Raw genomic sequence first — 17513 nt, 5'->3', positions numbered from 1 at the left:
TAGAGATGCATTTTTTAAGATGAATTACCTGTGACATATGGTAGCTGGAACTGGGCAAGCATTTGATTAGCCATCTCTCAGACTGTTTCAAAAATACGATTTAAGGAAATTATCAAGCCAGATAAAAGGGTGGAAAAGTTTGTTTTTCTCCAGTTTTCTAATGGCATTATGATTCTCTGTTATAACAGTGTGGAATTCCAGTGCAAATGGAAACACGAGTTATATACAGGCTTCAGAGAAGGTCAGGCAAGTCAAAAGTGTCAAAGAAATTCAGCAGTCAACTTTCACTTTCCTATGATAACACATTAGGATTGATTATGTGCCATCAGGTTGGTATTATCTTAGCAACCACATAGGTAGATCTCCATTAGGGTGGTTTGTGCCTCATCTTCCGGGCTTCCAATAGTGCACCCATTAAATCCAAGCATCTTTCTGCTGGTCACTCCTCATTCCTTCCTCCTTTTTAAGCATTATAGATGTAAGAAAATGAGACCTTTGTGTAATGCGCTCAAAATATGAGACTTTGAGACTGCTCATTTGCATTTTGAATGAGAACTCTGATTTCATTGGCTCTAGGATCCATTTGCTTGTTTTCCTAGCTATCCATGTTATTTTCAAGAGTCTTCATTCTATCTATTTTGCTTCAAAATACAAATTTGTCTTCCATAGAGTATCATAGAAAACAAACATTGCTTACCCAAGATGATATTGTTAGGCAGGCACACCACAGCATCCAACTATCTTATCCCAGGGATTATTTTTTTGCTAATTGTCTGTAGTATATTTCCTAACAGCCGGTTCCTTTACTACTGATATTCAATCATAACACATAAAAAAGTTTTAGGAAATCATCTTGTGAAATACTTTTATTTGTATTCATCTGGGTACAATTAGTATAAACAAAATTCCCAACAATCCTCTCACCAAAATGAACCCAATTGTGTGCATGGATCTAATGCTGCAATGCATTATTTAGAGCCCATTAATATAAAGTACATTGGCGCTGACATTGGCGACTTTTGTAAAAAGTAATGAGATCGTAATAAGAATAATGATGAGTCCCATTAGCCTTCTTTCCTTTTTTGTATTTGCATTGTCAGTGTGGAGTTACATGCTAAGCATAAACCTGTTACAGATGAGTTTTGGGAAAATATAGTAATCCCTGCACATTTCTAATTGTGTTCAGTTGTTAGTATCATCACAGTATACTTAGGGCTGGAATCTTTGTTCTATATTTGTTTATTATATTATCAGTCCTTGTTTCCTTGTGACAAACATTTCAATTTCCCCTTTTATAGTATAATGTTTGATTTTCTAATTTAATAGGTAAATAGATGTAGCTATCAAACTACCCTGTTTTTTTTTCTTCCCCCAATCCTGTTAATATTGACTCAAGTACTTACCCATAACTAAAAGCACATCTGCACTTCCACTAATTTCAGCTTGAAAACCCTTAGCTCACTATTCTTTACTGATATGTCAATATGATGTAATCTTACTTTCATTCGCTGCCTATTGCTGAAGTCAACTAAGTTCAGGTTTGGAGATCCAATGTGTAAGTTGTGTTTTCTATATTTTCCTGGCAAAACTTTGCTACCTGTATATTTGGTGCTTCAATGGCAACTGGGATCCCCCTACCTTCTTCTGGTAGATTTCAGCTACTTTGGGCAAACTCTCTCTAGTCCTTACTTTCCTCCATGACCATTTTAGTTGAATTGCTAGACTGGTATGACTGCAAGAGAGAAACACCAATACTAGCATTACTAGAGAAAGCTTACTTATACACATGACTTTCTTGGATTCCTCCATCCTTTTTTTCTGGTCAGTTTCCTCCCTTTATTTTTTTCTCAACTCAACTGAGATTGGAATGCCATACAATTATACCTCAGGAATGATCAATTGAAGACAAGGGCAGTCTAGTCATCCCCTTCCACCTTTGTGACTCTATTAGTAATTAAAAGCAATAGTGTTTTTAATATCTACAAAATGTAAACAATGTCTTTGAAACAGCATCAACAATATTATATGTTTCTATAATATTCTTCCTTATAAACATGTAATTAATCCTAAAAATGCAGAGAAATTTTAAAAGTTATATGCAACTACTGGTTAAAGAAAGGATCCTGTAAGTTGAAAGTACAGGTGAATTAATTCAGATTTATAATAAAAGGTATTAATGTTAGTTATGAAAACAACAAGAAATAAATAACAATAAAACTGAATATCGAAAGGAGGTATTTGGATTTGTAGCCTAGTCAATATTTTTTAATTTGCCTAAATTCACTGATAACAATGAACACAAATGTTTATGAAATTATTTCTCTGTTAGTTGCAGGAGCACACATGATTGCATTTGCATTGCTATAATATTTAATATTAATCAATAGAGCACAAATGGTACAGTTTGAATGAGCCAGTGAATATAATGAAAGCTTTTAGCATTAGCAATAGCACTTAGACTTATATACCGCTTTATAGTGCTTTACAGCCCTCTCTAAGCGGTTTACAGAGTCAGCATGTTGCCCCCCCAAATTTGGGTCTTCATTTTACCCAGAAGGATGGAAGGCTGAGTCAACCTTGAGCCTGGTGGGATTTGAACTGCCAAGTTGTAGGCAGCTGGCTGCAGAAGTAGCTTGCAGGACTGCACTCTAACCACAGAGGCTCCTTATTTTACTTATTGCATGACATAAAGAACATAAAAGTAATTCAGTGTAATGTAATTTTCATAGCATTGTAGTGTGACATATTAAAAACACCCAACCATTCATTTGTTTCTCTTCCAGCCAGGTTTTAACTATCAACAAGAATAAACTGCACCACACGTCTCCTCTTTGGCAGAAGAGATGATCCGGTTCTTTGATGCATGAACTTCAGAAGTATATGTACTATTTATTCTGCTTGTGGGATTTCTTTTTTTGCTTCCATACACTATAAACATAAGAAACATTTATAGAGTGTGAAAGTATAACAAAGTCCCATAAGGAGAACAAAACGCTACATATACATGCACCATAAGGTTAATCATCCCCATTGTCAAAGTGAAATGCAATTCACTGTTGTTAATAATGACTTACTATGGTCGGAGTGGGGGAACCGTATCATTTCTAATTCCGTTTATAAAAATACTACATTGAGTACACAGCCTACAAACAAGAACTTTGCTCTAATGGTAATCCTTGGAATCTGAATATAGTGTGATTGCAACCAGTGTTTCAGTGGATCATGCCTGCCTACCATGCCTGAATGGTTATTGGGAATAAATTGATTATTAGATAACCCATGGCCATCATTACTGGGTAGAGTAAAATAGCCATTTGTCATTGCTGGCTGGGCACTCTACGTTATTTCCAGCAAGAATCGGAAGATGTAAGAAGCTTTATATCTGATTTTTTTCATGGCTACGGGTTTCAGCTCACTTTGTAAGAAAAAGTAGAACAAGATACACACTCAAATGACAGAGCTGTCTTTTGAATCTCCACTTGTTTTCGCAGATTATTTAATGTGAAAGAAATTATGTTTACATATCCAGCAATCATTCCTTTAATCTACCTGTGTTAGCAGGGCTGACTGGTCAGGTTAACAGCCATAAATTAGTTTGCAGGTTGAGAGGGATAATTCCCCCTGAATAGCCAAAGGAATTGTAACCAATGTAGAAGTGTTTTCACTTAGAGGAAACACTTCCAATACTCAGACTGCTTTGCAGGAAAATTATTCTCACTTTGACAGGCTTTTGAAATAAATCTTTTGCAGGGTGCTTCTTAATTTGAATTTGGAGGAAGCCTATTTCAAGTTCCAATCCTATGCACAAGTGCTTCTGAATGAAAATGAATAAGGTTGCATCAACAGCTGTCAGAAATTGTACTTGTGTTGTATTGACTAACCACACTTCCTAAAGGCAATATGCTTTGCCTCTCTTATCTTCTGAAGTAGTTTCATGGCACTTCAGAGCCCCACCCTGCTATGCTGCAGATCACTGCTCGCTCCATCTATCTGCCTGAAGATGTAAAACGTGGCAAACAGACCTTGTTCTTCCAAACTATATTTTAGGGAAGGGGGAGTTACACATTTCCTAGCCACTGAATGTTCAGAGGACAAAACCTCATTCTTTGGTGTGACTGGGTAAGGCATAACGAATAGGCTGAAAGAAAACTCATTTGCCACCCCCAAAGAAAATGATCTTTGCAGCATTTCCTCTAGATTGCAAATCTAATTAACCATGGATCAACATGACTTTCTGGGCCGCTGGCCCTTGCAATAAAATGGAGATCCAGAATTGATACTAATCTCAAACTGGGGTAGTGCCCCTGTGTGAAAGGGACCTTTCACAATCAAGACCGTTTTCAGAAAAGCAGGTTTTGCAAAAGATGATATAAATAAAGCAGCAGCTGGTATAATTGTTTATTTAACATATTTGTATTGTTACCCATCTTACATAGTGACTCCTGGGGGCATAACACATAATAAAATACATAAAAACCAATAAAATCATAATTTAAATTAAAATTAAACACTAAGTAAAAAAAGAAAATGATGGCCAACATACCGAGAGTATATAGTTAACAATAATAATGAGCATCACTTAACTCACTAGGAATGGAGATATACAACTGGGTGTTATCAACATACCGATGATACCTCACTTTACAAACTTAGCAACTTTAAGATATATAGATGTCAACTCCTTTGTTCACTGGGAGTTGAAGTCTACACGTTTTAAAGTTGCCAAGGTTGAGAAACGCTGATTTCAGAGTATTACTGCTTGAACAATATTCTATGGGGTTTTGGGGTTATGGTGAATCTTAAACCACTAGCACATTGCTTCTTTAGTGTGCCAAAAACAGATTGGCAGCAAAGGAAGCTCACTAGAGACCAGAAGGAAAAGCACTTATTATTAGCTGAGTCATATTCTGCTTTTATACAAAATTGTACAATTTACATATGTAAATTGATATTCTTTATCTCAAATGCTTAGTACTTTAAGAATCTGAGTGCAGTGCTGTAAGACAAAATCTACATTTCTGCACTGCATCATACTTTCGATGTACCAAGGAGGTTATTTTGCTGGGTCTGAATACTTTTTAAATTAGCATAAGGAACTTGGTGTTCCCTATAAGAAGATGACATTCTTTAAATTAATATGAATTGAAATAAAAAGGGAAATGATGCATATTTCATGCATCCTTGTTCTCTAAATACAGCCACTTTCTCCTTTGATACAGACAATTCTGTTTCACACCACCTTTGTTTCATTTTCAAGTACATATTTTGGCCTGAAATCCCAGTGAGATATTTTTACCATCATCACATGATATTTCAGTCAGAAACATTTTCACAGACTTTGGAATGCTCATCCTTTTTTTAACATTCTCTTGTAGGTAAATGCAATATTAAAATTTAACAGATGCCATATTAGAGTCCTGGTCAAGAATTAGCAAAAGTTGGCAATTTCATATGGGGCACGAAATTTGTAGAGTAAAGCATCATTTTTGATAGTACACTGGACAGATGGCGTGAATTTACACATTGTGCTAAGCCATAAATTATGGGGTTACTACAATGGGTCAGTGAATTATTTATTTAAACATTTAATATGAAACTATGTATAATTTTGGCTTAATTATTGCCACTCCGGTTTACCATGACATCCAAAAACTTGTTTACAATATCTTGGATTATTTCTTATTTGATCTTACGCCCTGCCAAAGCTTCTGTCTAATACATAAATATGTAAATGAAGAATAATTAAACAAAGGGTTGGGTGGGGAAACCAAGCCAGAACATGGACCAATAAAACTTGGTTGTTTTGTTATTTGTAGACTGACTTTGACTTGTTTCCAGCTGGTTCTGCAAATCACAATTAGACAAAGCCCAATTCAGCCTGATGTGTGAATGCAATCATTAACTTCAGAGAAAATGAGTGTAAAATTTCAGAAATAAGCTGCTATAAAGAAGTAATACAAATTGCAACATCTACCATAAGATAAATTAACTAAACATTCTCTTTCTTTAATACTTCAGGAGAATTTCAGTTACAAGATATTATCCAAGGATTTGAATTGGTGGCCTTTTCCTGACTCTGGGAACGCTTACTCAATATTAATTTGTAGTCATCGAAAACACTTGAAAAGCAAGCAAACCTCTTGGCATACTTAACTGAAATGGATTCTTTATGTCAGAAACTACTTAAAGACATTTATTACTAATAACAACCAACAGCTCTTCTTTTCTACCTACTACAAGGTCCTATATTCTGAATCACTGGGGACTGATGATAGCCTTCAGAAGAGATAGTTTCAAAATATCCACTACTTCCTGTAGCAAGGAGAAAATCTGGATCTTGGATTGCAACACCATCTTCAGAAAAAATGGTATACAAGGACAAGCTTCTAACATCTTGCCATCATTTTTTCCTGCTTGCAGCCAGATTCTGTTGGGTAATTCCTATGATACGAGGAACTTATGGCCAGGAATATGCCCATTCCATTCGACTCGATGGAGATGTAATCTTGGGAGGACTGTTTCCTGTCCATGCCAAGGGAGAAAGAGGAGTACCTTGTGGTGAACTCAAGAAAGAAAAGGGAATCCATCGGCTTGAGGCAATGCTATATGCAATTGATCAGATCAATAAGGACCCTGATCTTCTTGCCAATGTCACATTGGGTGTTCGGATTCTGGACACATGTTCCAGAGACACTTATGCTCTGGAGCAGTCTTTAACTTTTGTTCAAGCTTTGATAGAAAAAGATGGGTCTGATGTAAAATGTGCTAATGGAGATCCTCCTATTTTTACCAAGCCAGACAAGATAACCGGGGTAATAGGTGCAGCAGCGAGTTCAGTGTCCATCATGGTGGCTAACATTTTAAGACTTTTTAAGGTAAGTGGATCTTCATTTTCTATTTTTAGAAACAGAGGCAAGTATTACCACTCATTGCATGATATCATAGCAAGGAATCTATCAACACAGGATGTGAGGGTGATCTGGCTGCAACATCTGTCACTCCATGGATCCCCAGGCTGATCTAGCTGGCTAGGTGTGTGTCTCCTTCCTTACTCAGTGCTCCATGTGCATCCATCCCAAAGCTACATAGTGGAACAAGATGACATCCCAGACAGAAGTGTACCAATCAACTTCAGTCAAGTTATGCAATAGTTGTGCTCCCTGTAGACTATATTAACATCTTTCAAAAGTATTTTGCTTCAAATATGATCATGCCAGTGTTTGAGTAAGGATGGTAATGGAATTGATCATTATTGATATTTTATAAAGTAAAACATTGTTTAATGTTATGAATAATACTTTAATATAAGTATATTCTAAACTTTCATACTTAACTGAAAGTACTTCATATTTTAAATTTTCTTAAATATCAAGAAGGTTCTAGCAGAAAGAAAAACAAAACATAGTACATTCAGAGTCCAAAATGTTTTTATATGTCACAATTTTTCCAAACTTCACCAGATTTGGATATGTAAACGCTTCCATCGTTGAAAGTCATTCTGGGATTCTCAAATAGATCTTAGTTTTTATTTTTTTCCCCATACAGATAATGGTTTCTTATATACTGATTTTGACATCTGTGAATAATATTCTTCTTATACCATAAGAAGTCATGCAATTCAAGTTGTAAACCATGTCTTTCTAAATATAACAGTCTTGTGTGTCTGACAGTTTTTCATTTTTAGCCATGTTATAACACATGCTTGGTAATATAAAAGTCAATCTGGTAGTCCAAATCCTCCATTTTCTTTAGATTGCTGCTAATCAAATAAAATAACCCAGACAGCATGGTGTTTATTAAGCACTAATAAAATGTAAATAATAGAAATTTAATAAAACTTCATAAAAAAATAACCATAGTACCCTATGGGGCAGGGTGTTTCTTACTGTGACAGTGATAATCTAAGCTGGAAGAGAATGGAAAAACAGTAATGGGAGGAGCAAAATAGCAAAAAGAGAGAGAGAGAGAGAGAGAGAGAGAGAGAAAGAGAGAGAGAGAGATTAAAATACAATTAAAACCAGTTGTGGATGCTCATGACAAAAGCTATAGATCATACTAAAAACTTATCTAGTCCAGAATTCTATCAGTTGTTCCTAGAAAATTACAAGCAGAATCTAATTGCAACGATATTCCCTAAGTCATGTTCACCAGTAATTACTCCTTTAACGGTTGACATCTAATAAATCACACATGCAGGTTTAGATTTATGTGTAAAAATATATTTATCATTTACTAACTTTAATTGCTTCTATTCAATGAAGGAGTATTTGGAACAACGCAGAATATTTGTAAAGATATACCAAAATCAAGCTGTTAAATTTTGATTCAGAAGAAATGGCACAATTCTAACTACTAAGGCCTTAAGTTCTTAAGAAAAGCAATTTAAAATCAAATAAGAGACTCACTACAAAAAAAAGTCCCTGCTTTAGTCACCACCCTTCTTACGTATGTAGGAGGTAAATCATTAGGTACTTAAACCCTAAGTCATGCAACATAGGGAGGTTAAAATTACAGGTTGGTCTTTTGATAATATTTAGATTTGTGCATTTGTGCTTTCTGTATTATCCTGTATGAGAATTTGGAAAAGAAAAAGAAATGGCTTTTCTAAATGACTCTTCTGAATTCTGGAATTTTTGATACTGAGTTTTGTTGGAGAACTTTTTTCAGGAACCTGTCACTGTAATGAATGATTGAACTGAAATCAATATAGCTACCAGGTGAATTACCTCTTATGGCACAGACAACTTCTGATTAATTATATATTCTTCTAGGCTGGTTTTGTTTGATTATCAAATCATGGATGGTCAGCTGTCAGTTTTACATTTATATTGGTTTATAAGAATGCTGAGGAAGTAAACATTGAAATATGTTTGAAATTCCAGAAATTGTGGTCTGCGTAAAAGTATATATAAACATGTGCCTATAAAAAAGGTAACTTCTCAAGTTTTACAAGGTTATAATTTTTCTTGGATGAATTTTAGCAGTTCACTTCAGAATAATAATCACATTGACATGTTATTCCTGGACTTCATAATATATTTGTTTAATTCATAAAGCATAAGCACTGGAAAGGTAAACCTGTCACATCTTAACTTGTCAAATGTAATTGATAGATGAATTCAACTGGAATTCATTAGGGAGCAACACTTAAAAAAAAAAGATTTAGTGGATAACCAATTGATGATGGCACCCTGAATTTGGGATATGTTCAATATATGCTAAAAACAGTATCTTTTATAGAGCTGTCAGATTTGGAAAGAAAAAATTGGGATAATATTAGATAATAAAAAAGTAAAGAGGAATTTTTTGTTCATAATTGCTACCATATAATAGGTGTCCAATTTTTGCAGTGTAAATCTGATAACCTCTTATTAAGATTTATAATCCTGCTCCTTGTTGACTAAGAATGAAGCAAATCAAACTTTTCTCATTTTGTCTTGGTTATAATCAGGGCACTCGGTTATTTGCCTGCACTAAAAAAAAGACTGTTTCAGTCTTGAGAACATTAAAATACTGTTTCATTCTTAAGAGCCTGTGAATAATAGCCAGAAAAAGAAGCCTGATCAGGTTGACTTGTTAGAGATGAAAAGAAAAGGAGGACGTCACCACCTAGCTCCAAAACGCTCTTATTAAGATGCAATTGAAAGGTGGATAGCTATAGGATTTTATACAACCTGGTTTATAAAAACATAATGTATAGATGAAGCTCAATCTTCCTTTGCTAATACACAGAGATACCAGGTGCTCAGCAACTTTAAAACAAATTAATGTTAATTTCAACATATTCCTTTGCTTCTCATATTTGGGCAGACTTTAGCCCCACTATAAACACATGTATAGTTAGTTATTTGTTAGCTGCTTCTTATTCCTGAAATTTCTCAGGAAAAACACTTATTATTCTGACTATTCATCTCTTTAAATTATAGGTCCACAGTGTTGCATGAAACCAATCCTTCATAAAGTTATGCCACACTGAAATGAAGATTTGAGGGAATAATACAGAATTCTGAATCCTCCTTGACTACGACACTGTCTTTAGTGAGATTGGCTGCTGCATATTTATTTGTTTAAATTTTTTGATTATTAAAATTTCATCCTATTAAATAACATGAAATTGAGAAATTCTGATAGACATTGCGGTTAGTTAACATCATCTCTAATACAGGGTCATCTAAATTATAGCTGTCTCTTTCTCTCTCTCTTAACTGCCGAAGACAGTGAAGGAGACAGATTTAAGAAACTAATCCCTGTAGAACATGCATTAACTGTGACTTGAGAACAGCAAAAAGAAAGGGAGCCTATGAATTGTCTCAGATGCCAGCAATTTGTCTTTTGAAAGCATGACAGCTACTTCCTGATTGCCATTGTGCAATGCAATTGCAAATAACATTCCACTGCAGTCTTAATCAATACTGGATCACATGATACTCCTTCTGGGGACAGCTTTCTACTTACCCATTTAATTGATGTAACACAGTTACTAGCAAGAGCAGGAGGCATCTTTTAGGTTTTAATTAGATATTCTTCCCACTATCTTCAACAAGAGTGAGGAAGGAAATCCAAAGAGCTGACTATGAAGAAATTAAATCTTAGGGCTTGTTCATATTTGGATGTGTAAATATTAGAAAACTAGTTCTTAAGGAGGGGAATAAAATATGCAACTGATTGGTTCTACGAGTTCTAAGAAACATTTATTTCATAGTAATCTGTAAAAATAAAACTTAAGACAGGAATTGAAGGCTAGCTTTGCAGTGGCTGAGTTTACATATTATACCAAATCGTAATGTGATTTATTCTGGCTCTGTGTGATTTGTGAATCTAGCTTGTGGGTGTCAAACTCATGGCATCACGTTGCCATCATGTGACCTTTCACGATGTTTTTTTCCTTTGTGGAGCTGGGGTGGGCATGGCCTGCTCATGACGCATCCAGTCCACAGGCTGCCAGTTTGACACCCCTAATCTAGCTGCTTTGACTTGTAAAATGATTTTTTTGATTTAGTATTATATAGAAGCTGGCCGCTATGGCTACTGCAACCAAACTTGGTTAAAACAAAATCAGTGAGATATTATGATAAATTCCTTTATATGACTAACCCATCTTTCTACTTTAAAAAAACCCACAACCACATATTTTTGAAACATTCCATTATACCTTATTGAGATCAAGCAAAAACTTTGTTATCGTTATCCTAATAGCAGCTAGATTTATAGAAGTTGGAATTACAGTGGGAAAAGAAGCTACATTTTGTTTTAATTCCCATTATAGTAATATGTTGTTGCTAAAAAATTCTGACTGTCCTAATAATTGCAATACACAACTGAGGTCTTTGGATAGATTGTGTGTGTTTGTTGCATTGACTAATGTACAAGGATTAAAATGAATGTTATGCCTCCTATGTGCTAAATCATGAGCAGATGACAGTACTAACACACTAGAAGGTCTGAAGTGTTCATTTCTTTCTCTGATGTGTACCTTTCTTTCACTTCAGTGGACAGAAAGTTGATGTGAGAAAAGGTTGTGTTGCTGTTCTTTGTGAAATGGAAACCTGCTGTGAATACTCATCAGTGAACTTTAAACAATGTGCCACAAATGAATTTTTGACTGGTGAAGATGTTCCTCCAATTGACATTCACTATCAAATTCTAGTAATGTATAGGGATTATATTAACTTGAGTACTGTGTTACGCTGGGTCAAAAAGCATGTAAAGATGGTGAACTGGGAAGAGATGATTTGTGCTATTAAAAATGAAGTGGATAACCTGTGATAGCAAATGTTTTTGTATAGGAACACTGATGAACTGATTTAGGACAATCAATAGATCACTCAAAGGGAAATTGCTATCCCTTTGGCATTTTACAGGAATGTATGGCCACATTATTTATGTTCTTCAGCATTAATAAGTTTGTGGCAAGATGAATTCCTCACATGCTGATGGCAGAAATGAAACTTGAAGAGTTGAAATTAACCAGCAATTGTCATAAGTTGTTAGGAGATCAAAGGTGAGTAAATTCTTCACAACATTAGGACAGCGCACATGAAACATGAGCTCATCATGATGACCCAGAAGAAAATGTAAGTCCATTGAATATGAATTATAGAGCTTCATTTGTTTAAAAAAGTATAAAAATGCAAGTTGTTTGTAAAACTTGTTTGTAAGGAAGACTGTTGCACATCAAGGAAGACTGTTACAAGAGTTGGTTTTATTAAGGATATTGGTATTTTGAAAGATTGGTTATTGATAGACAAACATGCTTTGATTCTGACTTCAGAGAGACAGATAGCACATTTATTGCATGAGAATTACTATTTTGCGATATCCATGAGTAGCCATGCAATGATCTAGTGCAAGGGTTTTCAAACTTGGCAACTTTAAGACTTGAAGACTTGTCGCAACTTTAAGACTCTCAGAATTCCTGAGCTAACATGACTGGAGGAGGAATTCTGGGAATTAAAGTCCACAAGTCTTAAAGCTGTCAAATTTGAAGGCTCCTGATCTAGTGATATATATCAGTTGTAACCAAGTTAAGAGTATATTTCAATGGGATGTTATTTTAAGTAATGCTTCAGTTTTACATATGTCCTTTTTGGTCTGGAGATGATTGCAATGAACAGCTATAGGTTTGCGAAACAATCCAGCCATCAATCCCCAAACACCTTTGTAAATACTTTGTTGGAAAACATAATTAGTTTTTGGATGCCACTAACATAATAGATTAGCATCAACATTAGTTCAAACTAATTTTCTTCAGTTGAAAGAATTTGAAATATACAGATTATTGTACTATTTCATTAGTGTTTGAAAGAAAGAAAATTCAGTTGCACAATATTTTTGAGAATCTACAAGCATTCCTGTCAAACAGACAACAAATGGTCAAAATTAAGAGCGTCCTATCAAATTCTGTACCTGTCAATAGTGGTGTCCCCCAAGGCAGTGTTCTAGGACCAACTCTCTTCATACTCTACATAAATGACCTCTGTGATCATATTAAGAGCAACTGCGTTCTTTTCGCTGATGATGTAAAGCTGTTCAATACCACAGACAATACTGCTACCCTTCAAAAAGATCTTGACTATGTATCAGAATGGTCAAACAAATGGCAACTTCAAATCTCAACAAATAAATGCTCTGTCTTACATATTGGCAAAAAAAATCAGAAAATAAAATACACACTAAATAGTCAAGATCTTGTTGATGATCCAAGCTCTGTAAAGGACCTTGGAATACTCACCTCTAATGATCTAAGTGGTAGAGCCCACTGCAACTACATAGCCAAAAAGGCATTAAGAGTTGTTAACCTAATCCTACATAGCTTTTTCTCTGGTAATATCACACTACTAACTAGAGCATACAAAACATTTGCTAGACCAATACTCGAATACAGCTCATCAGTCTGGAACCCACATTACGTATCTGATATTAGCACAATTGAGAAAGTCCAGAAATATTTCACAAGAAGAGTTCTCCACTCCTCTACTCGTTGTAGAATACCTTATGCCACCAGACTTGAAATTCTAGAACTAGAAAACCTTGAATTACGCCGTCTTCGATCTGATTTAAGCATGGTATATAAAATCATACATTGCAAAGTCCTACCTGTCAATGAATACTTCAGCTTCAACCATAACAACACAAGAGCATACAACAGATACAAACTCAAGGTTAACCGCACCAAGCTTGATTGCAGGAAATACAACTTCAGCAACAGAGTGATCAATGTCTGGAATACTCTACCCGACTCTGTAGTTTCTTCCTCAAACCCCCAAAACTTTAACCTTAGACTGTCTACTATTGACCTCACCCCTTTCCTAAGAGGTCTCTAGGGGGCGTGCATAAGCGCACCAACATGCCTACCGTCCCTGTCCTATTGTTTCTTTTATTTTTCTTTTATTTTTCTTATATGTACCCATTTCATGTATTCATAACTATGTATACACTTATACTTGTTATCTTGTAAACAATTGACAAATCAAATCAAATCAAATAAATAAAAAATAAAAATATTATTAGATGTGAAGGAAAATAAACTGCTTTAAGAACATAATAGGTTTCAAGTGTCTTTTCAAAAAGTTGAGTGAGTAAGATTTTATTCGGTTTTCTGGCTCCATTCAGCCTTAGCACCATGTTTATTGTATTTGTATTTTTAATTCACATGAAAAAGATCTACGATTCTCTCCATAATATCATCTAGTAGGAGGGGAATAACTTTTATTTGAAACTGTAGGGAGTTCCTAGGAATTGTGTTAAGTTTAATGGTGTTTGCTGGTGTAAATCCATGCAAGTAGTTTTACATCTGATTGAATAAGTGCTGGATGGTCTTGCAAGGGGCAACTTTCCTTTGTAGAAGTAAAATGCTCAGATGCTTCTCAAATGGTTAAAGCGCGAAATTACATGAAATATTAGGAATACATAAATGAAATTGGAAACACTGACAGTCATATTTGTCTTACCTGCTAATTTCAAAATTACCAAGCTTAGCATCACGGGTGGGATTCAACCGGTGTTACTACCAGTTCGGTGTTTACGTTTTGTTTACATTTTGTGCGCGCATGCATGCTTCACATGCATGCGTGCTTCACGTGCACTGCGCATGCGTGTACTACACCTAAAGCTGTGCCACCCAGAGAGCTGATAAGCGCTGTGCGTGGGTGCATAGCATTCGAAAAACACCTTTTTTACTGCTTTTTCAACCTCAGCTGTGCTGAGCAAAGCAGCTGAGGTTGAAAAAGCAAGAAATAAAGGTCAGGTGACAGCCCAGGCGGGCGGGTGGGCCAAACAGCAGCAGACACAGAACCAGTTCAGTGTCTGCTGTTCTTCAGAGCTACCGGTTCTATAGAGCCAGGGAGAACCAGTAGCATCCCATCCCTGCTTAGCATGCCTTAAGCGAAACAGCAAACACTGCAAAAAGAAATTACATAAAACAAGACTGAATATGAGAAAAATGCCCAAGCGGCAAAATAAATGGTGGTGGGCAGATTTTTTTTCAACGTATTTTTAAAAATTGATTTTGGGTAGAGTTTTTAAATGTGAAAATCCCTTTAAAAAGGCACACAAACGGAATAGCTCTATTTCTGCTTTCCAGCAAAACAGGTACTTGTGTGGATATTTAGGGATGATTCAGCACTGTGAAACTGATACAGCGGGGCTATAGATCTTCAATATTATTGGTTGTTGGTGAGGTCTAAACCACATAGATAAGGACATATTTTGCAAGCACATGGGAAAAGAAAATTTGAGAATATATTTGAAGGCTTTTGATTGTTTTGTAATTTCCACTGAGTTTGAAACAACTTCACCTTCCAAGGAAATGTAATGACCCAGGGTGGGATACAAAATAAACACAGTCACAAAAACAGGTGAAGCTCCTTTTATTCCTTCACTTTGCTTCAAAGCTCCAACTATCCTTGACTGGAAACAAAAAAAACCCTCCCCTACAAGCAGTTACGAAAAGGAGAAAATGCCGTTTATACTAAAAAGACCTATAAATTATAAAGAGTGAAAACAACACAAACCACACTGAAGCAATTAAGGGAATCAGGCAAGATAAGGTCATGAAGACGTCCACAGATATTGGAACACACACTGGGAAGAATGCCAAACTCAGAGAGAAATGACAGACTAGAGATATTTCCATGCTTTGTTTCCAGCACTGGCCCATACGCATGTCCGTCCTTTTAACCGGTTCTCACTGCTGCAGCCTATGAAGAGGATCGAAGCCCTTTCCTCCCCCGTAGACCATGCCATTCATGTCTCTCCCTTATCCTCTCCTCCCTTCGTGCCCTAGGATGGAAAGGGGATGGGCCTGGGTTTTCCTCTGACTGCCCAGCCTCCTCCACAACCTCCGGAGCCACACTTCCACTCGCTGCTGGCTGTTCCTCCTCTCCCTTGGAGTCAAACTCCAACAGGGGCATGACAGAAAATGTATTTGAAATGTGGATATTTTACTGGAGCTCCTAATCTAACTTTTCTTCATTTTGCATAGGATGCAATCACACCTAATGGCATTTCTATATTGATTTACAGAATATATAAAATGTGATTTAAATTTTACCTCAAAGCAGTATTTATCTGAAGCAGCTGGTGCTGCAGAGATTCAGAGATGAAGCAATAATCGTGTTGTGTTGTAACTAAGGTAATTTATATTTTGTTCATTTCCTTTCTGCTCATTTTCTACTTGCATCCTTCAAGTCTTTTATTGTCTTCTGCACTCCTCAGGAGGAGCAATCTTTCAATTGTCCCAAATTTATTAAAAATAAATCAAAATATCAACAAGTAATTCTCTTTCTTACTTTCAGATCCTACCAGATATCTCTGTGTTAGTAAAAAGCCATTTCAATGATAGGAGAACACAGTTAAGAAATCTAGGGTAGTTCATATACATGCGGGTAATACTAATGGCTTGGTAGACAAACTGCAGTTTCTGAATGAGGAAAGGGAAATTGATTTAGATTTAACAGTCTGGGAATAAATGACAAGCCTCTGCTACTTTATCAACCTTTTTACACTATTATTCTTTTACATGCTTGGTTAATCTGCTTTCTTCTGGTTTAAATGTCTGGTTAAATCAGAATGTTCTTCTTTGGACATATTAAAAAACTAAGCAGAAAAAGAGTAAAACATCCAAAGCTAAGTTCGAAAAATATAGAAATTTGGGTCTTATTATATGAAAAGACACCAACTTTTCACTGTGTAATGTGAAATGAATTGAAATGAATCTTGGGTTTTTCTAAAATATTGTTGAAAACCAGTATTCAAAACTAATCAGTGATAAATTACATTTATGGATTGACTCTTGTCATAATACAATACAAGGCACACACAAACAAAAAATTAACATTAGTATCAAATCAACTGCAGTTCATCTGGGAGAAATTATGTTGAGCAGAAAAAAACTTCATTCATTATGAGTATCAATTAGATTAATCATTCAGTCTCCAAAACAGAGAGATAATTTTATTTTACTCTACAGGCAAAAATAGTGTAATTTCTAATGGCTTAGAGTTTAAATACTTACAAGAACTGTCAGTAAGATGTATAGGTGATGGTTCATAAATACTAACTACAGAATTAGTCTCAGATTATCACCTGTTGAGAATATGGATGATGATTGTTTTTATAGTTCTGAATACATCACAAGAGAACTATAATTATATTGAATACACCTTGCTTCTATCATGTTGATAGCTATAATACCTCTGACATATAAGACATTTGTAAAGAGGAAAATAAAAAATGATATCAAAATAATATAAGAGAAATGATGATAGACTTAATACACTTTTCTTAGATTTGAGAAGTAAAGGAATTTATAGTTCATTTACATGGTTTCTCTCAAATATTGAATATTAAAAATGTAAAAAGGTTTATTATAGTCAAAGACAAGTAAAATTAAAAATACTCAATGAACAGTTAACTGTTCTAAAATAAAATAATAACAAATGACAAAATCTGTTAAAATCCTAATTTAGCATCCTACCTGTCACTCACACATAGATAAGAACACAGCCTAAACG

General features: G+C 35.3%; 1 protein-coding gene across 4 annotated transcripts in view; it reads left to right on the top strand.

The window, feature by feature from the left end:
- GRM8 (glutamate metabotropic receptor 8) overlaps positions 1-17513 on the top strand; it is a 512156-nt gene that overhangs the window by 14253 nt on the left and 480390 nt on the right. For all 4 annotated transcript variants that reach the window (XM_087934107.1, XM_087934106.1, XM_087934104.1 and 1 more), the window contains exon 2: positions 6019-6875. In XM_087934107.1, the coding sequence (XP_087790233.1) occupies positions 6366-6875 (510 nt within the window). In that variant the 5' untranslated portion in view covers positions 6019-6365. The remainder of the gene's footprint in view (positions 1-6018; positions 6876-17513) is intronic.

This window comes from Pseudonaja textilis, chromosome 5 (assembly GCF_049901715.1).
Source record: "Pseudonaja textilis isolate UNSWEBS1 chromosome 5, rPseTex1.2, whole genome shotgun sequence".
Taxonomy (NCBI): domain Eukaryota; kingdom Metazoa; phylum Chordata; class Lepidosauria; order Squamata; family Elapidae; genus Pseudonaja; species Pseudonaja textilis.
Note: the sequence above shows the minus strand (reverse complement) of the source record. Positions and strands in the feature narration are given on the sequence as shown.